General features: G+C 43.1%; 7 protein-coding genes across 7 annotated transcripts; 2 read left to right on the top strand and 5 right to left on the bottom strand.

The window, feature by feature from the left end:
* Nucleotides 1–3,786: 3,786 nt before the first annotated feature.
* AOL_s00097g218 (uncharacterized protein) lies at nt 3,787–6,345 on the top strand (the record flags this gene model as incomplete). The annotated part of the gene is made up of 7 exons (XM_011126051.1): nt 3,787–3,866; nt 3,949–4,021; nt 4,100–4,231; nt 4,306–4,550; nt 4,664–5,168; nt 5,261–5,468; nt 5,561–6,345. The coding sequence occupies 7 exons, from the start codon at nt 3,787–3,789 to the stop codon at nt 6,343–6,345; spliced, it is 2,028 nt and encodes a 675-aa protein (XP_011124353.1).
* Nucleotides 6,346–7,218: 873 nt separating this feature from the next.
* Nucleotides 7,219–9,381, bottom strand: AOL_s00097g217 (uncharacterized protein; the record flags this gene model as incomplete). Its single annotated transcript, XM_011126050.1, has 1 exon — nt 7,219–9,381. One exon carries the CDS (start codon nt 9,379–9,381, stop codon nt 7,219–7,221), a length of 2,163 nt encoding a protein of 720 aa, XP_011124352.1.
* Nucleotides 9,382–10,034: 653 nt separating this feature from the next.
* Nucleotides 10,035–11,521, bottom strand: AOL_s00097g216 (uncharacterized protein; the record flags this gene model as incomplete). The annotated part of the gene is made up of 2 exons (XM_011126049.1): nt 10,035–10,196; nt 10,265–11,521. The coding sequence occupies 2 exons, from the start codon at nt 11,519–11,521 to the stop codon at nt 10,035–10,037; spliced, it is 1,419 nt and encodes a 472-aa protein (XP_011124351.1).
* An 828-nt stretch (nt 11,522–12,349) lies between these two features.
* AOL_s00097g215 (uncharacterized protein) lies at nt 12,350–13,843 on the top strand (the record flags this gene model as incomplete). Its single annotated transcript, XM_011126048.1, has 4 exons — nt 12,350–12,461; nt 12,564–12,670; nt 12,784–12,959; nt 13,033–13,843. 4 exons carry the CDS (start codon nt 12,350–12,352, stop codon nt 13,841–13,843), a joined length of 1,206 nt encoding a protein of 401 aa, XP_011124350.1.
* A 573-nt stretch (nt 13,844–14,416) lies between these two features.
* On the bottom strand, nt 14,417–15,110 carry AOL_s00097g214 (uncharacterized protein; the record flags this gene model as incomplete). The annotated part of the gene is made up of 2 exons (XM_011126047.1): nt 14,417–14,735; nt 14,863–15,110. 2 exons carry the CDS (start codon nt 15,108–15,110, stop codon nt 14,417–14,419), a joined length of 567 nt encoding a protein of 188 aa, XP_011124349.1.
* A 2,096-nt stretch (nt 15,111–17,206) lies between these two features.
* On the bottom strand, nt 17,207–18,541 carry AOL_s00097g213 (uncharacterized protein; the record flags this gene model as incomplete). The annotated part of the gene is made up of 1 exon (XM_011126046.1): nt 17,207–18,541. One exon carries the CDS (start codon nt 18,539–18,541, stop codon nt 17,207–17,209), a length of 1,335 nt encoding a protein of 444 aa, XP_011124348.1.
* Nucleotides 18,542–23,444: 4,903 nt separating this feature from the next.
* AOL_s00097g212 (uncharacterized protein) lies at nt 23,445–24,794 on the bottom strand (the record flags this gene model as incomplete). The annotated part of the gene is made up of 3 exons (XM_011126045.1): nt 23,445–24,213; nt 24,295–24,412; nt 24,479–24,794. The coding sequence occupies 3 exons, from the start codon at nt 24,792–24,794 to the stop codon at nt 23,445–23,447; spliced, it is 1,203 nt and encodes a 400-aa protein (XP_011124347.1).
* Between the last annotated feature and the right edge of the window lie 1,419 nt (nt 24,795–26,213).

Here is a 26,213-nt window from a genome sequence, read left to right as displayed (position 1 = left end):
ACTTGTCGGTTGGTCCGTTCCCCCCATCCTTCTTGTACCTGGATCACAATGGTGTACCTGCCTTAAGGTCCTTTACGTTTTCTCTCTTTTTCTCTCCCTTTGCAAGACCGACTGGGATAGACGGGAACGGGTAGTACAATAACATAATACTAAAAAAGTGTATGGAAAGGGACAGAATCCTTCACCCAAAAAAAATGACGAGGCGGCGTCTCTCGGAGCTGAGGGACGAAAGAGGGAAGAAATATGACGAGAATGGGTTAATTCGAATACATACATCCATACATACGCCAGATGCATATGAGAAGATAAAGTAGTTAATGTTCGAAGCAAGCTTCAGATCTTGGTACACTAAAGCCATTATTTCCTTTTTTTGTATTCTTATTCTTATTCTTATTCTTATTCCTACATTCATATTCCTTATTTTATTTTTTTTCGGGAGGGAAAGAGAAAAAAAAGGAAGAGAAGAGAAGAGAAACCCAAAAAAAGGAATATAACGAGTCTACTCTCTGTACGTGGTAGTGGTTACGTCCGGGATGTCTTGGTGTTCCCCACCCCACCGCTTGAACCCATGCTCACTTCATGTACTGGCCATCCCTGGCTTGTTCTTGTTCTTTTTTCTTGCGAACCCTTCGCGGTAGGTTTTCCGTTGGCGTCGAAATCTCCTTTCCTTGCAGATTTCCTGATTGTGGGCTTTTACTCTGGAAAGGGTCTGTTTCTGTATTAAAAAGGGCCGCTTCTAGACCGGCCTCGCCTTCGAATCTGGTCCTTTTCTTCCCATCTTCTCTCAACTCACATAATCCACGGCCACGCTCTGCTAAGCTGCTGAAATTGAACCGGTGGAATAAGCTGGCAGTTCGCGATATTCGACAGGTATCCGCATTCTTTATCTTTTATCTTTATTTTCATTATTTTTATTTTTATTTTACGACATATTCATATCATATCATATCGTATCATACATACATACAAATACTCTCCCGTGATCATTTCTTTTTAAGGTATTTTTTATTTTTATTTTATTTTATTTTATTTTATTTTATTTTATTTTATTTTATTTCATTTTATTTTATATCTTTCTGCTTTTTGTTTCCAAGGTATCTCGTCACGGATTACATTTTCCTACTGGTATCGATCCCTTGACATCGAAGGAGTACTACTACTACCGGATTCTTCGAACCAAGCGAGAGGGCTTACTTGCCGAGTTTCCCTTGATCCTCCTTCGTGTCTTTCCCTTACCAGTTTTTTACCCGTTCGTACGAAAGGGATATACATCCACACGTTGAATTCTACATTCCTTTGACCCTTCGAACTCCTGTTTCGTCTGGGGGGAACGATAGAAAGATAGACAGATAGAAAGATAGAAGATCGAAGTAAGAAACATTAACGTTCTCTTACTTCTTTTGATTATTTTATTATCATTATTAACGTGGTTTTAACCTGTCCCTGTTTTTCCCCCTCTACGATTTGCCACCACCTTTTTCTTTTCGTTTTCGATACCCGTAAACATTAACGTTGATGTTAATGTTAAATGTCTAATGTATGGTGGTCCCATACATAATACATAATACATAATACATTACCCCTTGGAAAACCTTCTTTTTTTTTTTTGTTTTTGGTTTGCTGCATTTGCGCTGGAACTGTCTGTTCGTCATCCCGAGAAGCAGACAGACCACCGTGCGCCTTGCCTCCCCCGCTGTCCCACGGTATCGGAACGCCTTTTTTTTTGATTTGATTTATTTTAGACATACATACCATACCTAAGCATGTACGGACAGCTTGGGGGGGGGGGGGGTCAATAGCAAGTAAATGTCTGTGAGGGTGTGTGCGTGCGGGTGAACTGTCAATTCCGTCATATCGTCACTTTTTTTTTTTTTTATCTGTTTCGTTTTTACAGCTTCGATAATTCCTTTTTTTTCAACTATTATTTTTTATTTTGTTTTTTATTATCGCCATTTTAATATTATCTTTTACAATCAGTTATGTTAGCTGTATATTCTTTTTTTTTTTTTTTGCGGATTGGATTGGATTGGATTGGATTGGATTGGAAGGTTCCGTTTTGGTTGACGACCATGCAACTTTTTTCTAACGTCGTTTTTGTGAACAGAGAAACGGTTGCATTATCGATTCGATTGGATTCCTTCCAACGGGAATTTGACACAAGAATATACTATAACTACTTACTTAACTACCACTGAAAGATTGGCCGGTTGGAGCGGGTTTTCTGTCCTCGCTGGCTCGTGTGTCCCTTCTGAAGATTTGAAAAGAAAAGAAAGAAAGAAGAAAAGTATCCTATCTCGCTTGGCAGGTCAAAGTCGACCAAGAACCATAATCATACGAGGCAACGAAAAAGCATCATTTCCATCTTCCGTGAGAGCTCTTTTTTCTCTACCTCTCTCTTTCTTTCCCTCGAAGACTTCTTTTGTCCATTCGACGGAAAACGCTGGATTAGACACTTTTTACCTTTCCCTTCACTTTTATCATTATTTTTTTTTATTGGAAAAGAACAAGTGGGAGAAAAGAAGAAAAAGAAGAGGTGTTTCGACGATCGACGCATTTCAATTTCAATTTCAACGACAGCCAGCCAGCCAGCCAGCCATCCGAATTCGCCAGGGCAGCTGCCTAAGCTAAATCCACACTTCCTCCCTTCGTACATACCTCACCTGCATATTGCTATCTTCTGGTCTCATCTGATCCGATCTGATTTGATTTGATTTGATCTGATCTGATCTGGTCCTCCTCTTCTTCTTCTTTCCCGTTACTCATTCTTCCTTATATCCAATTATACACAGCTTCTACCCTACCTCCAAAGACCAGTGTTCGCGCATACACGTGTGTCGTCGCCAATATTACCCGTCACTTCCTCACATCCTCCTCCACTAATCGTCAAATCAAACCGAGACAAGAAACGACTTCTTCTTCTAACCTTCCCTCCTCCCTTGAAAGGAAAATAAAAATAAAAATAAAATACAATAAAAAAAAGAATAAGAATAAGGACGCCACTGATAACCTCAAAAGCCATCTTCGAAGAAAGTTAAGCTTCCGAGAACTATTTACCGCCACCATCGCCTCTTTTTCTCTTTCTCCAAACCATATATTCTTGGTTTCTGGGATTTAAGCTTCCGAACTACTATTCCCTTCCAAGGAAGTTTCGAAAAGTTGTTTGCATTTCTATTCTATTTTGCAAACTGTGGGGTTTTATATATATACTCTACTACCCCGGTTTTTATTTTCTTGGGATCTTTTCGTTTTTCGAAAGATTTAACGACTTCTGGAACTTTTTTCGGGGCGGGATAGCACACCGGGTTTTCTCTTGAAGTACAAACGGGACAAGGCCTGGAAACGATCGATCGAGTGTACCCGAGCTTTTGTCACTTTTTGTGTCGTTCGGGAACCGTTTTATTCCCTTTCGCCTTTTTCCCGTGATACACCCGGGTTTTCCGAAAGAGACCCATTCCAGAACGGAATATATAACGACGAACATATTAAAGAAACCGAGACAACTTAACCCCACGACTGTATATTTTATATTCTCGACAACCATTCGCTCACCACGTGCCTTTTTTTTACTTTTCGAGATCGTGGTCGACTAAGATTCTCTCCCCTCAAAAAACGTGGGTGTACATCATAGCGTGCATTGCATTACCGAAAATACAAAACGAAGCCGCTTAGTACGACGGGCGGTGACAGTGGAGGAATAATCTTTTGATCGATATATATTCGACTTTTGCGGGGACCTTCACATACAACTAGTGGTTTTGTTCGTTCTTTTCATTATACCTATCAAAAATGGACGGGGAAGGTGGTAAAGGTGGGAATTCCACCCTAGCTACAGGGAATACATCAGATTTCGTAAAGAAACTCTATCGGTAAGTTTAATAAAAAAAATCTTTTTGGAATTTTACTATTTGGGGAATTTGGAATGTTGATTTTTGGTGAATTTTTTTATAGCATGTTATCGGAGAAACAGCATTCGCATGTGGTCAGGTGGTCGGATAATGGTGGAAGTTTTATTGTTTTTGATGTGGGTTTGATATATCCCCTCCCTTACAATGGTTATGAGGCTTTTGTGCTAATATGGAGATACATGCATTGTTTTTAGAACGCAGAATTTACCAAGAACGTTCTTCCGCAGCATTTCAAGCACAGCAATTTTGCTAGTTTTGTCCGACAGTTGAATAAATATGATTTTCACAAAGTCAGGGCTACGGATGAATCGCTGATACAGAATGGAGTTAGTATTAACTAACATAGACCCTCAAAAAAAAGGCGTCGAGTACTAACTAATTTTTGTTGACCAAAATCCAGGACCAGGCATGGGAATTCGTGCATCCCAATTTCAGATTCGGGGACGACAGTAACCTCGAGGGAATCAAAAGGAAAGCGCCAACTCAAAGAAACAAAAAGGATTCAGAAGAGCCCCCGAAGCAGGATGAGACACGGGAGGTCATTGCGAAGCTCCAGGCGAGGTTGGAGCAGGTGGTCTCGCAGGTTAATAACCTGGAGGATTTATATCATAAGGCGGTATCGCATATGAGGTTCATGAATGGCAGGTTAGTTTATAAACAATGACCCCTTACCCTACTCTATCTATCAGAACCTAGCAGATCTTTAAAATAAGGAGATATAGAATACTAACCGGGAAAAAAATGATATAATGAAATAGTGGATATATGCCCCCTCAAATGCACCCGCACCACCCAGAACATGAGATACCGATGCATGTCTCCCCTCAATTGATGGCACACCAAATGTCCCCGCACGGCGCCCCGCAAATGCACCCCTCCACACCCCTCCAACAGGCCGAAAGATTCATACACCAACAGCAGCACTCAAATATCCCGCCGCCGCCGCCACCCCATCATCAGAATGGATACGTAGATATAAACGCTAATAATATGAATAACGCCAACAACACGGCTATAAACCTCAGTGGGTTCGGAAACACAGCCGCACAATCCGGAGTCCCGTTGCATGCTACGGATCCACAGATTTCAACTACATTCCGACAAGAAACTCGACGACCGATGGGGACGCGGAAGAAGAGTGCTAGTGGTGTTGTACCGCATTGGAAACGGCCGCCGAAGATTTTGCTGGTGGAGGATGATCCTACTTGTCGTAAGATTGGGCTTAAGTTCCTCGAAGCGGTAGGGTGTTTGCCGTTTTACGCTGTAAGTCTTTTCTTGGTGATACCCTTTTTTTATTATAATATTCGAACTGTGCGGGAGGATGAGGAAGCTAATTGGGTATGTATTTTTTGTAGTGTGACGGTTTGGAAGGAATTCGAAAGTTTCAAGATCTTAATGGGCCTCACTACGATTTAGTCCTGATGGATATCGTAATGCCCCATCTTGACGGAGCCAGCGCTTGTGGTGAAATCCGAAAAGGAAGACCGGACATGAAAGATCCTCCTGTTATCGCCATGACATCGAATATCAGAACTACAGATATAAATCTATACTTCAACTCTGGTACGTTCGCACCCCCCCCGGAACCAAAACCAACTACAAAAAATGAGAAACAGAGAATGAGGAGAGGATGATAAACTAACAAGCTATAATAGGCATGATCGACGTCCTCCCAAAACCCTTCACCCGCGACGGTCTCCTCCAAACCCTTCAAAAATGGCTCCCCCATCTACAAACCAATCCAACCGAATCCTCATCAAAATCCAGCAGCTCCTTCCCCACACCCGGTAGCTCCAAAGCAAGTAACTTCCCACAGAATAACAACAATAACAACAATAATAGTCCAATCTCAACCTCCACCCCAGCACCTCCTCAGCAGCAACAGCCACCACAAGCATCTAATTCCCCGGTTCTAAAAACCGAATACGATAACACCACAGCTTCGCACATGGATGATGTTTCTGACGACGAAGATGATAGGGGCGGACAACATACCCCGGATAGTTCGGTAGGCGGTCGAGTAACTTCATCTACAATGAGCGGCGGCGGCGGCGGCGGCGGCGCAGCAAACCATCTACACGCCGCGCCCCCGGGACATCCTCAACAGCAGCAACAACATCCACACCATCATCCACACCATCACGGTCATCATCCAAGCGGAGACTATACATTTGGAGAACCAAACGGTCCGCCAAGTGGATATGGAAATCCGGGAGGTAGTGCTGGTGCTGGTCCTAGTCCTGGTGCCGCCGGCGGAGTTGAAGGTGAAATGTTAAATGCTTCGGCAGGGATATATACACCTGGACTTGTGGGATTAGGAGGACCACCTCCTGGGGGGATGGCATCACCTAGAGGAGGAATCAGGAGACAGGTGGATGCGGGGATTCATGATGAGTATGATCCGAGGATGAAGAGGATGAGGTATAATAATGCTGCCTAAAACATTAGGAAAAGGTCATATGGTTGTTTTTTATATTTTATTTTATTTATATATTGTTTTTAGTTATGTATAGCCTTTTAGTTTTGTTTTTTTATTTCCATTGTGGAGTTTTATTTTTTCTTATACTTTCCTTTTTTTTTTGGATGCATTTATTTGAAGTTGGATGATGATGGGGATGATTTAATTCTCTTGATGAGATAAATTACATTTATTCTAGTTCCATATACATATACATATATGCATATATGGCTATGTATGGGACTGATTTTTGGGAGAGGGAGTTACTAATCTATGCTTTTTCTTCATCTTTCTCTCTTATTGATCGATTCCCTTTTCATCTTAATACCCAAAAAAAAGATTTTGGTATAGTAACCTTTTTTCATCTACGACTTTTGTAATTTACATTCTTATTCGACATTTACACGTATTACAGCATGGCGTCTTTATTTATTTATTTTTTCTCTTCCCTTTTTAACTTGACTCTACTCAATCTTATATTATATTCTAGGAGGCTTTTGATACCTCTTTGTTACCCTTTCAATTCAATTGAATTAGCGGCGGTGGTTAGTTCTATGCTTGCTTGCTCATCAATCCTCACTCTTCTTTTTTTCTCATGTAAAGCCTCCTTTGAATATATATATATATATATATTACAACAGCTTTTTCAATATTCACGGACCTATTCAATGATCCTCAATTGTAATATCCTCTTTTCAGAAAAGAAAATCAAAAAAGCCTTTGATTAATATAACCTCAACCTTTCCCCCCAAACGCCCATATTAATGAAAAAAAAATAAAAAAAAAAAATAAACCAATCCCCCCTAAAGATATTACTATCAATAGGTAAGTAAGTAAGTGTATCCCCTCCAAAATCTACATCCCCCCACCCATCCCTTTACTCATCTTCTTCGACCTCTGCCTATCCCTCGCCGCCGACTGCATCTTCCTATTATGCTCCCCTCTAGCCTTCGTCGTCTTCTTCCCAACATAAGGTTCCTTCCCATCCTGATTAACAACCGGCGCATTATCCCTTTGTTGTCCCGTAACATTCCTATCATTCGGTCCCGAAAACCCCCTACCACCTCTCCCTCTTCCTCTATTCCCGCCTCTATGACCTCCTCCACCCCCTCTTCCAAAATTAGTACCACTACCACTAGCTTCCCCGGATTCATCTTCATCTTCATCGCCCTTTCTATACGCCGTTCTTTGTAAACCCGTTTGATTATTCCCTCCTGCGGCTGCAGCTTCAGATTCCCTCGAAAATCTAATCTCCAACTGTCGTAACCGTTTCCCTCCATCTCTATCTAACATTATCTTCCACCCTTCAATAGCCTCATCACTCATCCCCGTAACCTCTCTTAATAACTTCCTTTCATTCCCACGTCTCGTCACCGCATCTCTAGTAAACACCCCGGGATTCTGTACCAAAGCGTTATATAACGCTTTTTCTTCAGTTCCACCGGATGTGATATTATTATTATTAGCATTATTAGCTTCAGATTCCGTAGCCGTAGTGGGGTCTACGGCTCCGACGTCTTCGTGGTCGTAGGTATCATCCCTTTCATCGTCATCGGAGTCGAATGCTTGTAATGCCGATAATATTTGAGATTTTGTCGGGGCTGTGGAACGGTCTTTTAGGAGGTTGTCTGCTGTTCCTGAGATGTCGCGTTTTCCGAGGTAGAGTCTTGAGGTTGGGACTGTGAGGGTTGAGAGTTCGTCGGGTGGGTTTGTGGATTGTTTGTTTGGGGTGTATTCTTCGTATGGTGGTGGTGGTGGGAGCGGGGAGGAAGAGGATTCGAGGGAAGGGTTGTCGAGGAGGAGCATTGTTGCTGTTTCTAGGTCGTAGTTTGTGGAGGATAGTGTTGCTTGGAGGATTGATTTTGAAGTGTGAGGGAAGAGTTGGGAGAGTTCGTGGATCTTTTGGGGGACGTCTATGGTTGTTGTGTCTACTGAAGATGATGATGGATGTTTGGATTTTTGTTTCCTTCGTGGTAGTTTTGTTATTCTTTTTGATACTTGGGATGTTGAAGAAGGGGAATCGAAGTTTTGAAGTTTTGTAAGGATCGTAGACCAGCGGTTCGTATAACCTTCCGCATCGATGGATGTTAATCGGTCTAGTAAAGGTGTTTGTGAGATTATGGCGGTGATGTATGAGTTCATCGGAACGTCTGTATCTGCGCCAGCGATGAAGTTGAATAAAAAGTCGATGATGGTGGAGTATCGTTTCGGATCTGCCTGTGTACTCGCCATGATGACAGTAAACTGCAACCGTCTAATTTCCTCCAATATAGGTATAACCGCATCCTTCTTTTTCTTCTGCTGCAGCTGCGACGATAGTGAAAAATACGCAGCAGCAAGATCCTCAAATACCGTTTCTTCCGACAATATCCCAAACGATATCTCCGGTATCGTCATAACAAAATAACAAAGTTCCTGTAAAACAGCAATATGTTGATCTTCAACATTTATCTTCCCAGAAGCCAGATCTTGTAACATCGTTGATATGGATTTTAAATGTTCCTTTGTGGCGCTGACAAGAACCGAATTATCGTGGTTCCATATCGAACGTAATAGTGGTTTCGAACCACCTTCGACGAAGAACAATGCGCCCAGTTTGATGTAATAACTATAATTCGAACCGAATATCTCAGAAATATTGATCCCAAGTGATATCGCCCGTTTCAGACATAGTCGAAGAGATCGGTTGATGTATTTTACTTTCGTGATTATGGTTTCTTCTTCTTCTTTTTTTCCTTGTTGGGTACTACTTTTTGTGGAGCTTGTTGACGTGGAGGGGTATACCCAATCGTCGGTATCGTTGTGGGATAAATCATCATTGGAGATGTAAGATAACAGGAATTTTGTGAATGATGATGTTGGTGTTATCTGCTGTGTGAATAGAGGGTCGGGGAGGTGACGTAGGGTGTGAAGAGCTGTGGCCCAGTGGGTTAGACAGCGGTCAACGGTGGGTGGGGAGAGCTTGGACCGGGATTTGTAGGGTGGGATGCTGGCGAAGAAGATCTGGTCGGATGGCATTGTGATTGATGATGTCGGTTAATCGATTGGGTGATGACGATGATGATGGTAGGTGAATTGGGTGAGGAGATGGAGAGGAAGGGAGGTGGTGATGTTGGAGGAGGATGGAAGGATGGATGGAGGGTTTATATCAATTGGAGTTGGCAGCTGCTGGGTGTGTTATATTATGAATCATGGCTGCACTTTGGCTCGAAACGGAAATCGTCGACTTCAATTCAACCGCACAACGTTACACACCACGATAATCTAGAAATCTCACAATTCAGGGTGCGAGAAAATAAAACTTCGAAGTAATATACTTTTATATATGTATAGTAGCTAGGTAAATAAAAAAGGAGTAAAATTATATACAAAAGCTCGTCTCAAAATAAATATTTTCATAAGAAATATATATACAATTCCAAGAAAAAGTATGTAGAATACTACCCTTGCATGGTAGATAAATACTTGTGCCTAGGCCTCACAAACCGATGGCCCCACAGAAAGCGATGTTGACATAAAAATATGCAGCATCGCAATCCTTGCTGGACGGCCTTCTCTTGCACCTGCGAAACTCCTGCTTCGGTACGTCGATGCCCTTTTGCCGAAATAGGAAAGTGGATTTCCGTAGATAATCTACATGATATATGACACTATGACGTGACATATACCATCTACTTCTTTCTCGTAAGTCCCTTCTTGGCGATCTGCTCTAGCCCTTCCCTCGCTTCCGAGTCGGGGAATATACTGATTGCCTCAATAGCCTTCCTCGAGAAGCTTTCCGCGAGCTCTCTCGTCCGCTCCAACCCATTGCTCGATTGAACCATCGCCCATGCCTATAAGATTTCTCCATTAGTACATATATCTTCTCCAGCGGATTCTCTTTTAGGAAAAAACGACGAACCTTCTCAACATCCCCTTCCTCTGAAAACTTCCTATTAATCATCGGCCCAAGCTCCTCATACTGCTCCCACGCAAATAACACCGGCGCCGTCGCCAATCCCAACTTCAAATCCGCCTGCGCCGGCTTCCCCAACTCTCCCGATGTAATCGTATAATCCAACAGATCGTCCACAAGCTGAAACGAAAGCCCCAAGTTCTTTCCATAAAGGTAAGCAGCATCAGCAACCTCCTTCGTACTTCCACCCAACAGCGCCGCCGCACGACAAGACTTCGATATCAACGATGCGGTTTTAAGATAAGTCTTTTGAATATAATACTCGAAAGCCGCCGGTGAATATTTCTCGGATATCGTTTCGGTTCCATTGTGCAATTGCATAAACTCGCCTTCCACGAGATTCGCAATAACGGTCGCCAGCAGTTCTACAACTTCCGCATCTCTCAACCTAGCTAGCGCTACCGATGCCCTTCCGAGCAAAAAGTCGCCTGCCAATATAGCCATTTTGTTTCCAAACGCTAGGTTTCCCGATGGACTCCCCCTCCTAGCTTCAGCGTTATCGATCACATCGTCATGTAATAACGAAGCCGCATGAATCATCTCTGTAATCTCAGCCAACCGCTTCTGACTCGGCGAGATCTGTGTCGCAACATCACTAGCAAGAGCTTGGCTATCCACAATCGGTCGTACCGAACCATCAACATCAGGATACGAAGGATTATGATCCTGCAAGATATTCGGACTCGTTATGGGGACATTGATAGTAGCCGATATACTATCCCGTCTCCTCTCCGCCTCCTCGGCCTTTGGACAATTATAAGTCGCTCTGGCCATTAACAAAACGACAAGGGGTCTTAAATGTTTGCCTTCGCTTCGGATGTAGTATTTTGCAACTTTGTCGAGTGAAGGGTGGCCGGAACTTAGGAGGTCTTGAATGTTCTTTGTTAACATCTTCATTTCGGTGGCGACTATGGCGGCCGGGTTGAGTGTGAAGGAAGGCGCTGCTTCGGCGACGAGTTCTGAGGCTTTGTTGAGGGTTGCTGCCCATGCTGTGTTAGTGCGCCGTTGGGGCAGACGGGTCCTTGGAAGTACCGAAGATGATGTGGTAGTTGTCGTAGAAGGTTGTAATTGGTGAGAGCAGAGGATGCATGGTGAAGTCGTCGCCGTCGTCGCCGTCGGTCTGGAAGTTGTATATGCTCTGCTGAGGACAACGGTACGCCGTAAGACCGGAAGGGCCGAACGACGGAGCAAATGCGAATGCATGATTTTTTATTTTATTTTATTTTTATTTTCAAGATTTTAATTTATATCTTCTCGGATGGCGCAGGAAGGGGTGATGTCGTTCCTCTCCGTTTGTCGGACCAGTATATTCTCCCGGTCTAACCCTAGAACCTTCAATTGATGCTAATCCGAGTGGTTTCAATGGTGTGTACACAACCTATGAAACGAATGAAGCGGTCGTGATATCGATAGAGGTACGTATTAATAGAAGCTCTAGTTGAAGCGGTTTGTCCCGATACCCGCCCGACGAGCTCTCCCTCTCGCAAACAATCGAATTACCAAACGGTACCTGGAGCTCACGTCCAAAAGTCCTGGTTAGTTCCTTAAATCTCCTTCCTTCCTTCTTTTTCTTTTCGGGTAAGGACAATTGTAATGAAGTTAATGGGGAGGGATGGAGGGGGGGTAAAGTACCTGTACAAAGAAAGACCCAGACCAGAGGTGGGATGCAATACAATTCAAAGGTGGGATTTTTTTCGGCCGGGTTTCTGGTTGGATATTTTTTCTTTCTCGTCATATGAAAGCGGTTAGCATTCTGCATTTTTTTGCATTTTCGGCTGCCATCAAAAAAAAAACTAAGCTGAGAATAAGCGAGAAAATGCGGCTGTCAGTTTGAATTTGATTGATTCAGGATCAAAGAGCTTTGATGCGGCATTCCATCGGTTATTGTTATGGCCGTGGTCGTGGTCAGCTATTACGTAGGCTGTTTTGACTTGAACTACTTCACATGTCCAAACAACTGACGGTGATCACGGCTGGTACAATCAACAATAACCACCACCATCACCATCACCACCACGGCTACCGCCAATAATGTCTAAAACTACAATGACCCCCGAGGTCTTCAAACAGAAGGCCATCGATTCCCTGCAGAGTTTTGATCCCGGTCTTATATTGCGGGGTGCACAGCTAACGGTCGTGGGTGGTACGTACCAACTTACACAAACAAACACTGTATACATTTACACAAAAAAAAGACTTCAAAACTAATTCTAGACTTATATTGTTATTATTAAAATAATAATAGCATACCGTGCTCTTCAAAATCCTCATCTCTTCAGAAGTTCGCATTACAAGAAAGCGGCTTTGGCGGTTGCAGCTGGTTTACTACTAAGGATTATCGTTGACCTTCCTGTAAGCCATTATTTATACCCACTCCTACGTACTTACATACACACATACTTCATACATATGTATAGTACTCAAGCAGATCATAAACATGATACTAATGATAGTCAATAATCTAGATATTCGGTGTCAAAATCCTTCTCACCTTCAGCGGTCTCTTTGTCGATTTAAAAACTCAATCATGGGACGATTGGATCATCAAGGGTCTTCAATTCCTCGAGAAGAACGTCCTTCAGATTCCCTTCTTTCTTATGACACTTACCATAAGACTTCAACGGGATGCTTTGGATGAAATGTATGCTATCCCCTTCTTCTTCTCTTGATTTTACTTTATTTAGTTTTATTCTTATTTCTAATATGACAATCAGGTTCATGGAATCCCTCTCCTGGGTTGACCAAACCTACCTCCAAAAACACCAAAACGACAACCCCTCTACCCTCCGCCCACCATACCACCAAAACCTCATCTTATACCCCAAAAACGGCCCCGCCTCCTCTTCATCCTCATCTACAAGATCCTCTTCATCCTCATCACCACCCCAATCCAAATCCTCCAAACTCGCCGCCACAATCGCCCAAAAACAAACCGACTTTATAAAACAAATGCTCAAAAAGGGTCTAATCTCCCTAATAGTCTACATCTCCTCCTTAATCCCCTGGGCCGGAATCCTCGTCCTACCGGCAGCAAGCGCCTGGTCCCTCCACCCAACCGTAGGAATAGGTCCAGCCCTCGGAGTCTTCCTAACAGGTCTCTTCGTACCCCGTAAACAAATGGTCATAGTCCTCCAAGCCTACCACGCATCCAGAAGTCTAGTACGAACCCTCTTAGAACCTTATTTCTCTCGTATACCGTTCACACCAGCCCAGAAGAAGAAATGGTACAGAGAAAGACAAGGACTATTATTAGGATTCGGAATTGGGTTTTATGCTTTCTTGAGGATTCCGTTGTTGGGGGTTTTGATATATGGGATTGCGGAGGCTAGTACGGCTTATTTGATCACAAAGATTACGGATCCTCCACCTTCTAAACCTAGTAGAGAGGCGTTGGAGGAGTATGCGGCTGATCAGGCGGAGTGGAGGAATAAACAGGAGTTTGTGGCTTTGCCGTTAAGAGATTTGGAGGAGAAGGTTGGGAGGGTTATTAGTGAGGTTAAGGAGACGAAGAAGAGGAAGAATTAGTGGTGTGTATATATGAATACCTATGTTCTTATGGGTATTCTTTATGGACGGGGGGAGGTGAATGTATAACAAACAAGCTTGGTATCATATCGTATCGTTCGAACAAAAAAAAGCGGGATAGTCAGCATATCGGAAGGATCGGAGTCTCTGGAGTATCATTAATTAAGTACTTAACTATTGACAGGTTACCAAAGTCAAAAAAGCCGTTCTTCATACCTTTTGTCCACTAATAATAATGCACCTCGAAAACTAAATCTATAAACAAGAATGGGAAAAAAAAGAAAATAATTCAAACGTACCGCTACAATATCAGCAGCAGATATGGGTGGTGATGATGGTAGTAATAACAGCTAATAAAACCACCCAAATTATCGATAATCGCCATCGACAGCTAAACAAAAAGAACGCCAGCTATGAACCCCGCAAATAAAGGTTAAACAATCCAAAAACCCATCAATACAATGGTTACCAATAATCATACAACCCCACCCCTTCCCTCCCTCCTAAACGTTATAACATCAAAAAAAAAGCCTAAGATAATGGGAAGAAAAAGAAGAAGAAGAATAAGAAGATTCACGGAACCTCCTGATCCCCCTTCAAAGGCACCATCTCATGTCCCTGTCCCGCCTCTCTATTCCCCACAGTCCTACTCCTACCCCTCCCAGCCCCACCACCGCCCCAATTCAACGGCCTCAACTCCCGTTTCTGACATAACCAAGAAGCCAAAGAAATAGTTATCAAACTAGACCCCAGTTGTACGGCCCACCATAACCAACTCGAAGGTAGGGAGTGCGAGTATAGCGAAGTTATTATTAAATGGATAAAATGTATCGTAAGCGCGAAGTCGAGGACGAATTTTGTACGGATTATTAGGAGGGTTATTGATATTACACTATTATAGATATATCATTAGTATTTTAAATACCCCGCAAACACAAAAAGACAATTGAATTTTTTTTTTCTTTGTAGATGAAATGATGAAATGGAAAACGAAAGGAGAAAGGGAGGAAAGAACATACTTCGTCAAACTATTACAAATCCACACCATCGCCAAAGTCCATCCGACAGCATTATCAGCCTGCAAGGGAACCCAAGAAAACATCAGATCCAACGAGAAAGCCGATCCTAACACCAACGTCGTAAAGAGGAAAAGTATGGCCGCGACGACGTAGAATGCAGCTTGTAGGAGGATGATTTGGGAAAGGATCCATAGCGGTGAGAGGGATTCGAGGGCGGACGCGGGACGGACGCGACGGCGCCGGGCCATTGTAATCTTTTCTCTTCTCTTGTTTTATATTCTTCTTCTTATTCTTGTTCTATTGATTCTTAATTAATTGAAGGATAGCGTTTTTTTAGGTCGGTGGATCGGAACGGGGTGGTGTTTTTATGGCATTCGTGGATAGGTTTTGTTTGGAGCTGGGAGTGTGAACGTTATTAGGTGTTCTGATTGCTATGATGTCTCTGTCTCGTCGTAAGCTGCCTGGCTAGTTGAACGGCAGGTCCCCCTTCCCCCTTCAAAGACGCCCCTTCTACTTTGATCGGACCGAGAAAAGTAAGAAACAAAAAAAAAGGCCTAGCTGTCGAAACGGAAGGTGTATATTCGTATAGGTATAACCGAATTCCAATAGTAGTAGCTAAGTGGCTAGGTAATTAAATCGTCGTCGTAGTTGCTGTCGTTATACAGGATAGTATACTTAGATGAGATGATGATGATGTGGATGGATGAATAGGTGTTTGCGTAAGTCAAGTTAGTAGGTTTAATATAATCGAACGGGAGTTTTTTTTTTTTTTTTCCTTGACAAGGGAAGCTAGCTAAGTAGTTACAACCAGCGCCCTTAAAATATAATTCAGTTCCCCTCCTCTCCGTAAGTACCTTGGATTTTAGGGGGGCAATCCATACCGAACTGGACTGGACTGGTTACTTAATTAACTAGGGAAGAGGAGAGGGGGGAAAGAATTAATAGACCAAGACCCTCCTTGCGACAGGGTCCAACACAACGTGGTATCAACCGGACCTTCGAAACACTACTTATTCAGCTAGTCAGAGTGAAGTTAGAGTGTAGATGTATCGATAAGCGTCATCATAATGATTATGATTTTTTTTTTTAAAAAAAAAGTGGTTCAGTTGGAAATGTTTGAATCTTAAATCCCCTTTCTTCCTTTCTTCCTTTCTTTTTTTCCTTCTTCGGCTCAAACGGGTGAAGATTAATATTAAAAGTTGAAACTAGCATTTTGTAGAAAGTTGGATGATCCGATCGATACGTAAACTTGCATATATCTCTGTGTATACTTTATCTAAAAGGAATTATCTTGGAAAAACATACATACATAGTACATGTAACAGCCGAAAGAGCCTCAATAGGGACAGGCATGGATATACGATATATAGGACGAGTATATCCTAAAATAAAAAAATATAAAAAATATAAAAAAATCCGAAGGCCATGGTTATCGTCAATGTAGACTGAAAAAGAGGGGAGATAGAATAGAAAGAGAGGATAACTATAAAAATATATATAAATAAAAAACCCATCTAAGAAATAGGAACCCGCCTACAGAGGGATTAGGTATATGGAATTCAAATTTTAAAGAGGAATGTTTTAAAAACGAAATCACAACCATGGGAGACCATGTATAAAAAAAAGTCCAAGTCCCCAATAAAAAAAAGTCTCAATTGATAAATATTTGCTTTGGTTGAAAAAGACAAGAAAGAGTACACCCAAAAATAAAGAGATCTCCCCACAGTTGGCCGTTAAGATACTAGTAATTAAGCTTAAAGAGAAAATGAAATAAGAGGGAAAAAGTCATAACAGTATAGGTACTTAGTAGTTAGCGGATCCCTAGGGAAGAGGGACGAGATCGGAAATGAGGAAATAGAAAAAGAGAAGTCAAAGAAGAAAAAGACATACGCCCTTTAGAATCAACAATACGAAATGTAGAAGGAAAAGAGAATAGAACAATCCGAAACTATGAAAAAGAAGTTATCCGAGCCGTGGTAGAATGGGAAGGAAAAAAAACTTTCACCATGATATATTAACTTGAACCATTAACAAAGGGGGAAAAAAAGGAAGAAGAAGAAACAGAAGGAACGGGAACATGATAAAAACAATCGTGTATCAAATAAAACGCCATTTGCACGCTGACCGGAGAATAAAGCACAAAGTATCCCAGGTAGTCCTCATACCTGTGCAGATTGCCTCCCCTCAATCGATCTCCCCATTCAATTATTCCATAGCATTCAACATCAAAAAGGCAAACCAATAAAATAAGGATAATAAAGAAAAACATATCCTGATAGGTAAATGAAAACGACACCGATAACAAATGAAAAAAACTGTTAAACCAGCTGCGAGCTTCTGCCAATTAAACCCTCATGAAGGTCTTATCAAGCTGCCTCAGAGCCCTTGCATCTTCTCCAAATCCAAGCTTCTCGTTTGGAATATCTTGTACATCCAATGAAGCAGCAGTTCCTTCAACGGGGCTGAGGATTGGCGGTGGAGGCTCCCATGGATCCGCCGGTCGTGGTGGCGTTCGACTTGGATAACCGGCGGCGACGCTCGACGCTGGTGACGAATATCGGGAACTCTCCGGCGGTAGTAATGGCAATGGGCCATGGTGGAAGTTCGAGATACCGGGCGATGTTTGAGGAGGATGTAGATGTATAGATGATGGCATCGAAGGTCGGTGTGGATGTGGGGATTGCAGGGGTTGTAATGTTGGATGCGCCTGCTCGTAGTGTAATGGAGATCCCATCATACCGTACCCAATTGGAGCACCTAATGTTGGATCGTAGGGCCCTTTCGTAACTGCCGTATTCGCTGGGGGTGGACTTGTTAAGGGAGCTGGAAGGCCCTGCGGGGGGTATCCATTACTCTGTGCGAAGTTGTTGGTCGGAGGTGTAGATATTGGACTAGGTGGCCAGCCGTATGGGCTAGGTGCATGTGCTGATACCGTACCAAACCCTTGTAGATGAGGGACGACGGCGGGTAGCTGTGGAGGCTGCATTTCCGGGGGAGCATGGGCTTGCTGGACAGGAGTTTGAGCAACTGAGTACGGCGATGGGAGCATCGATCTGGGAGCCGCGACGACCATAGGAGGTTGCCCTGGCGGCATAGTTAAAGCTTGATGCAGGCCTGGTTGTGGAGTTGGATCCGATAAAGTCTGCTCGGGGTATACTCCCGGCTGAGGTATGATGTGCTTCAGCTGTGGGTCCGTCGAAGGTTGTTTTAATTCTCCCATGTTCTGAGATCGTGCGTAATAGCTGATCAAATGAAGCTTCTGATTGGTCGAAGTGGTAATGCTGAAGGACTGCTTCATCAGCCCGTCCGGCTTATATCGATACCCTTCAGCCAGTCCATCGCGGTTGTCCGAATCGCTGTCACTGCCATGATCCGGAGACTTTCCGTTTTGGGTTGGGGGCATCGAAGGGAAAGTGGAACCCCCACCCCGCTTCCCTTCCATCTCGCGATAGCACAGAAAGCTCCCAGAAACTCTACTCGCACTCCACGATTTCCCATCGGTCCATCTTCGCATGCCGGCTTCTCGTTCATCCCAAACGAAAATGCTGCCGGATTTTATGCTTTGCCGCTCTTTCTCCGATAACCGGCGTTGGACCCGCGGGAGGAGGCCCTGTCTGCACGCTTCGAACAGTATTATCGCATCCATAGGCGAGCGAACCAGCCCATGGTATGTCTCCATCGTCGCTGCCTCCGAGTAGGTATATCGGCGATATGTAATCAGTTTTGGTATGAAATTGTAATAGGATACTAAAATGTATTCTAGTTTTTTCAGTTCAGTTGAGATATAGCTATATATAGGTATATATCAATGATTCCGTTGTGTGCTGGTGGTGAGATCTAGAGGAATCTTGGTGTTAGTGGGGGAAGTGGAAATATTAATTGGTGCATTTGTGCTCAAAAAGCAGTGCAGCTGGCTTTCCCAGATCCTGGCAACCAGCGTTTTTTTTTAAAAAAAAAAAAACAAAGTTATCCGCTGGCTGGCCTAACCAGATATCTTGCGTAGAACGGAAAGCCTGAACGGCAGTGATTTTATCTGTTTGAACATGTGGGAAACGTGCAGAGAAACAGGTGGAAGATGGGAATTAGAATTGGGAATAGGAAATGCCAGTCAGTCATGGCTCACTATGTGCTTACCTAGGTCGATTCGTAGCCCTCCCACCAATGTTGAAACTACAACTGGGCACCTGACCGGGGGGAGAAGGAAGGGTCTGACCTCGTTGAACAGCTCTGTTTCGGTAGGTCCAATCCAGGAAAGAAGATGCCACCGGTCGAGGAGGTGATTATATACCTGAATATCCCCAGGGAGTACCTTTGATGGGGAGCTGAGGATGTAGAGAGTGCGGTGGTAGATGTGGATTTGGATTTGAATTTGGATTTGGAAGTGGTGGGCGGGAAAGCGTTGGAGCAAAACCTGGTAGCTGGCGGAGAGCAGCGAGCAGCGAATAATTGTAATCGCTCTTTCTTGGGTGTGAAATGCACCGCGGAGAGATCAAAAAAGCAACACCACCACGACGCACGGTGAAAATCTCAAAGCTACTAGTTAGGAATGTTGGCTGCTGCTACTGCTGCTGCTGCTGCTGCTGCTGCTGTTTAGTCCAGGACCAGGAGCGAACAGGTTTGTGGGAATTTAAATTTAAAGAGAAGGAAGAAAAGCGAGGGAGGTCGATCCAGGAGCCAGCCGGCCAGCCGCTAATCCACGGGCGTTTGATATGTCAAAGCGTCTTTTTTTAGAGCTCCCGGCGCAAGGCGATGTAGTTCGAGGGTGATAGTGATGATCTGGAAGTTCGAGATGCAAACAAGGTGCAGGCAGTCCTATCCTATCGGCAGAGAGAGGAAATCGAATATTGTGGATGGACGTATGGATGAACGAACGAACGAACGGATGAATGAGTGAATGGGATGTTCGGGAAAGAAGGGAAGGGTACCCAGTCCACCGGCAAACTATATCTCCCACGACAGATCTTGGGGAGAGAGATGGTGCTAGGGTGGTGGTGGATGTGGAGGGGTTAATTAACTATCTTCGTCTTTCACTTTACTGGATAATAACTACGGTCCGCATGCAGTATTGGATCCCCGGGTAATTGTAAAGTGACTGGCACTTGATCGGATTTTGCATTCGATCGACTGGACAGTGCAGAGCAGCTGAGATACCTATGAACGCGGGACGATCGATGCTGGTGATATGATAATGATGATAATTATGATGATGATGTTGTTGTTGGTGATGTTGGTGATGGTGATGCTGTTGATGATGATGAAAATACAAAAAAGAATCAAAGGAAAAAAAAAATCAAAGAAGTAGGAAAAAGAGAAGGAAGAAAAAAACAAAAGATCGAAAAAGAATAGAAACCGAAGACTTTAAATATTTTAAATTAAACTTAAACTTAACTCAGCGTCGATGGAGCCGGTGCATAAAAAAGCATGTTAACATCAAACCGCACAAGATTAATATGGCTTGACTTGACTTGACTGGCTTGTCTTGACTCTGTTGACCTAATGGCCTCTGCTCGATCCGTTGCAATATCAAAAGCCAAGAATCAGCAATTTTCTTGTCCGACGGTCTTATAAGAAGCAGCAAGCTGTAAAACGGCACTTGGCCTGCGCAAGATTTTTATTTCTTTCTGGTCCCTTTGCTTTTCCTGGATGCTAGTTTTGGCAGCTGAGAAACTGTCCGCCCAGGATTCACTTCCTCCCAACTCCAAGACACGATTTTAAGGTTAAAAACCATGCCATCAAACCTTATTCGTAGGTCTGTCTTCTAACTAGTTCTTCGAGTTCGTTCTTCATTGCATAACGTCGTCTCGGGTTCATTCCCTTCCGTCCAAGGTTTTTTGCTGATTAAGATGTCCATGTCATTCTCCGTGTCCTCCGCGCATTCCGTGGCTATAAATCGAGACCAATTCCTTATTATATAATACAAACTTATCTAATATCCACCGACGGAAAACTATGATTCGAAACAAAAGACAAGGCAAGGAAAAAAAAAAAAAAGGAAGCACTCGGATATCGGTCCTGAGTAAAATCAAAGAGATCACTGGAACCCCAAGATGTCCCAGCTTCCCCAAGGATCCCGCTGGGCGGTCCTCTTGGCTCTTGGCCCCAAGGCTGTGTCCGTCTGCCAATTAGCAATTAACCAGGTGGGACGACACATTATTTGCCTTGCCCTCCCACCCCCCAAGACCCAGCAGACAAGCCTAAACTACTGAACTGCACACCATATACGTAAGCTTCCTCGCTTCTTCGTCCTTTCGTGGAACAAAATGGTGCAAGCCTTAACTGCTTCGATCCTCGAGATGCCTCGATAAGGTTGGGCGGGGCCGGTTACTCGGAAAAGAATATGCCGCACGCATGACGGCACCCTAATTTCTTTCCTTCTTTCATTTATCTTATTTCTTTTCATTTATTCATTCATTCCTTTCAGATGAGTACACATTTGAAGAAATAAAGATGATAAAAAATAAATTAAAAATGATTAAATTTAGAAATAAATGAAATAGCAGACGGAGAAGAGAAAAGATGAAAAGAAGAAAAGAAAGAAAGAACCTCTCTCTCTCTAAAAAGTTTTCCGTTAACTAAAAAAAACTTCTGTCTAGCCGATGACGACCCCGTTGGAAAAGCTTAATCCGTACGGGATTATAAAAAAAAAACCCTACATAGTACTTCCCCTAGATCGATCTACATATCAAATACCACGTCGAACGAAATTAACCCCCCCAAGCGGGAGCATGAGAAGGGAGTTTGGGAGACAAAAAAAAATAAAAAAATATGGTGAACAAGGAAAAACCCTAACATACTACATAACAAGTATTATGGGGGAACTAAAAAAAAAAAAAATCTTTGGAAAATCCTGCTTTCCTTCCGAAGAAAAAGGGTAACCAAAGTCAAGAAAAAGCTAAGAGAAAAGCTAAGAGAAAAGGGCAAATTCCGGACTCCATCTTGGCTCCATCTTGGCTTTTGCTTATCCACACGCGGATCGCTCTGCCACGCTAATTTAAGCTTACCTGGGGTCCTGCGAGCCAATCATCCAGCCCAAGCGAAGGCTGCGTGATTTTTCTCGGGTCGTCCATGGAAATCCAGCTGATAATAGCCATGGGGGGCCGTTGAGTACCGCTTTTTCTCTGTGGGTGTCTGTGGTGTGTGTGAATGTCAATGCGCAAATTAATTGGGGTGCATCTGCACAAGCATAGCAGACTCTTCTATTGCATGGAAATATACATACTTTATACATCCACCAGCTTTGGGATTACGAATACAATCAGCTTCTCTGACCATAAAAACCTGTCTAAGTGTCGAGTCGTCTATGTTATAATTGTCAGGAGTTGCCCGTCGCAGTGACAGCGAATTGCTTTGTTTTTCGGACGGAGCCGATCTTCCGGTTGTGTTACGAGAACCAAACCAGACCACACGACAACTCAAAACGGCATTTGTATCCCAAAATGCCACACTTAGCGTCCTTCGTTATGACGTTGGCGGCGTCTACCACCGAGGTCTCGACAGAACTAGCCTGCAAAAAGTCTACTGCAAAATTCGGATTATACCAACCAATCGGCTCTCAATGCTTCTCTCTTTAGCGCCCCTTCAACAATCGTACGTGGGCGGCGCTAATAGTAGCTTAATCCGAAGGGGGGAGGGAGGGGAGTCCCTGGGCAACCTTGGAACCATCCACTGGTGGGAAAGATCCACACTAATGATCGACCAAGTGGAGAGGATTGCGACGCCGATACTTCTTCGAGATCATTGGCAGGTATTGGCTCAGTTACTAGAGACATTAGGTAGGCACCGTAGCACCTTGGAGCCCGGACGGCCACATGGCCTTAAGCTTTTTCTCCTCCCGAATACCCGGTATCGGGCTCGAGTCCGACATCCGATTTGACTGTGAACGATCCGAAGGGCGTAAATATGATCGTACGTGTTCCCTCTTCAGGTATAGATTTATAATGCACCTTTTTACTGCGTCAATGCTTAAATAGACTGTACTTCCTCCTTTTAGTAAACGATGCAAGTATACCGCTTCGCTTTCTAATATCTTTGAAATTGGTTTGTGATGATGCAGATGATTGATGTTGTGACTAAAATAAAATAAAAAGTAATTTAGGTTAGGTTAATCAAGACGTAATACGGTATACAGAAGTTGCTAATTCTATTAAGGTTTTGAATCTGAGACCATGTATCGGCTCTGGTACTTATGCAAGTCGATAGACCTGCATGCATCCTGCCTGCTTCCTCAAGCCCTTCGAATGATCCAGATCCATACCTCGGTGCAAATCCATTCTCTTATAGTAGTCTTGGAGCCAGAGTATAGCCGAGATTTTAAAAATTAAAGTTTCAAAATGTCAACACCTTACAAAACTAAAGAATCCAATAATTTCACATCCATCCTACCAAGCATGCTAGCATAGTACCTACCCTCCCACGCAAATAAATACCCAGAAACGTAAATCATAAAACTCTTCCCTCCAACCGAAAGGAATCATGCGAAAAGCTTAAAGTAACTATAAAAAATAAAATAAAATAAAAAATGCCACACCGAGTGGCCCTGCTGTCCTCTAACGCATCCAAATTCTCTAACCTCTTCCTCCTCCTTAATCTGATAAAAATTCGGAACCACCCCCACCGCCAAGTCCAACGATCTTTCGCCTATTATCAATCTCTTGCTTAAAAGCTTCCAACTCTGAATAATCCTTTAGGTAAGGACTAATTATTTCATCAATCCTCATTACATCCGCAAATTCCTCAGAATTGATCATTCTATACTCCTGGTCCATCGGAACAAACAGCGATACATTACTCCCCCTGGCGGCAGCTCTTGGATACTTCGAATTGCCACCGTACATCAGATGCTTAAATTTATAACTAGTAAGGTTCAAAAGTCTTTTCCGTAGAAGTTCGAAAACAGCGGCCCAATGCATCCAAGGTGGGAACTCGAATCCCCGAGAATGTAGCATCGTATCGGGCTTTGGGGCCGGAAGGTCAGTAGCTGGATCATAATTTATCTTGGAGAAACATCTTATGGATGGATGATAAAGTGCAATATACTCCATCTCGAGGTTCTTAATAGCAGGCCTTGATACGATCATTGCCTTGAAATCCTCGAAAGATGGAAGATCACTGGTACTGTCGGGGATAAATATCGTACATAAACTAAGGGAGGTGAGGTGCACGCTCTCGGGCACTGGAGAGAAGACTTGGGGGGCAGGATTCCTGAATAGAGCGGTATTTGCGATTCCAAACGAGTTAATATTTGGAATATTCGAAAGAAAATTCGCTATTTGATTAGCTGCGATTCTATCATTGTTTGATTGTTCTCGGGAACTCTGCGTGGAGTGGATGGTTATATCAAGTGATTTAAGGCTAGTAGACAGAACATAATATCGATTAGTATCTTTTTATTAAAAGTAATATAGTTCGAATGAAAATTTTGATTTCATTTACCTCGAGAACACCATTTTTCCACCTTCCTCCGACGTACTAAACAAGTAGTCCGAGATGATAGGAATATAACTACATCTCATCCGCGCCACCATAATACTCATCTTCCTAACTCTCGGAGCTATCACCGGAAGCGCAGTATTCGTAACCATACAAGTCCAATATTTCATCCGCTCAGTCCCCCAACCTATCCCCTGAGCGATGCATATCTGCTGTAAATTCTCGCATGCTTTCAAAAACTCAACTATTGTCTTTTCGTATAGTTCGAACTGCTGCGTAAACTCGGGTACTTTAAGATCGAATTTAATATCTCTGTTTTTAGGGTCTTCCGGGAGATCTCCGTGCCAGACGGCTTGCTCGTCAATGGGAGAACCTCGGAGTCTGACTAGTAGATTTAAAACGTCGTCGTCTTCTATGGGTAAACTGGCAGTACTTGACATTGGATTATCTTCTAAATCCGGCTTCGGGTCTGTTTTTGGGAGTTGCTGGGACCAATTAAACATGTACCATTTCTGGAACTTAACTATACATACCCATCGTTCACCGTTAATACTAACTCATAAATTGAGGTCGAAAACATGGATGGTATATAGAAATCCATACATACAATCCTGAGCCCGCGGGAAAAAAGACTCGCTGGGTAAAAATATTTTTTTAACACGAAGTCGCACAGGTACACCCGAAACCGGTGTCGGGGCATCGATTATAGCTCTCATCTGGGCAATCGAGCGAGATAGTCCATAGTGGATGTTTAGATCCTGGAAGAGCACTTCCGTCGCGACTTGGCATAGATGATGGTTTATGATGCGAAGGTTGCTGAGTGTTTTGCGGTCCAACCTTTGTAGAATGTCAAAAGAATCTCTGTGGGCACTGAGAGTGACATGGTTCAAGAATACTATATATGGGGCTGTAGAGGCAGGGATATATCTGGTTGGGAGCTGGTAGCTATAGTGCATACCGTTGTCTGATGCAGTATCGTTTGATATACTTGCAGCGCAGCTAAAGCAACCCGGAACGGATCCTTCGAAAATACAACACGAGAACACAGATTCGAGATGTTCTACCGATTTTATGACTTAACGAACTGATATTGAAAACTTGCTTCGGTAATACGAAATCTTCAAGCTTCATGATATTTTGCTCTTCAAAATGACCTTTTAAATTCACCCCAAACCCAATATAAACCCACAAAAATATCCCTAACGAGACTAATTACACACCCATAAGTATCCTCATTCATTCCACATAGTTTCTCAAAACTTTTTATTATATATAAAAGAATAGGTCCCTCCACTCCAGCTTCTATCGTAACTCTGCTTGAGCTCTAAGTCCACCCTCGAGCAGCTACTTTCTTTACGTGGATTATACCCACGCTCGAAGAAATAAGCCCTCGTATCGCTCCTGATAATATCTGAACTTATTTTCCCCCTCAAATCCCCCGGACTCAGTAATCTTGACTTCCAGCGATTCGAGACTAAATCGTCCAATTGTTATTTCGTTAGCCAAAATATTTTCTCAGATATCATTATATATACCAAATTTGCAAACTTAATGCACGGCCGATAAAATTCAATCGTGTTTTTAGGATAAATATATATATATGCCGTACATACTTAGTAAACCCCACCAATCGCCTACAATACCGACTCCGTCCCGGCAACCCCCTCAAAAACATTCTTCGATCGAACGCCTTTTTAAAAGCACGTTCGCCAGCACCTTCGATACAAAGCCGTGGAATATCCAATTTCGCAACCACGGGCAGTATTTGAGCCACCCATAGTCTCCCCCAGCATACGTCCCTTCGATCCCGAGGACTACCTTCAATACTCAATCGTGGTTTTATGCTCAATTTTACTAAGTTTTGACATGTTTCCAGTAGTTCGATAACAGTCGCTAAGTATCCTTTCATTTGTGCCCTAAAG

The sequence above is a fragment of the Orbilia oligospora genome (genome assembly GCF_000225545.1).
Source record: "Orbilia oligospora ATCC 24927 unplaced genomic scaffold scaffold00097, whole genome shotgun sequence".
NCBI classification, from domain to species: Eukaryota; Fungi; Ascomycota; class Orbiliomycetes; order Orbiliales; family Orbiliaceae; genus Orbilia; species Orbilia oligospora.
Note: the sequence above shows the minus strand (reverse complement) of the source record. Positions and strands in the feature narration are given on the sequence as shown.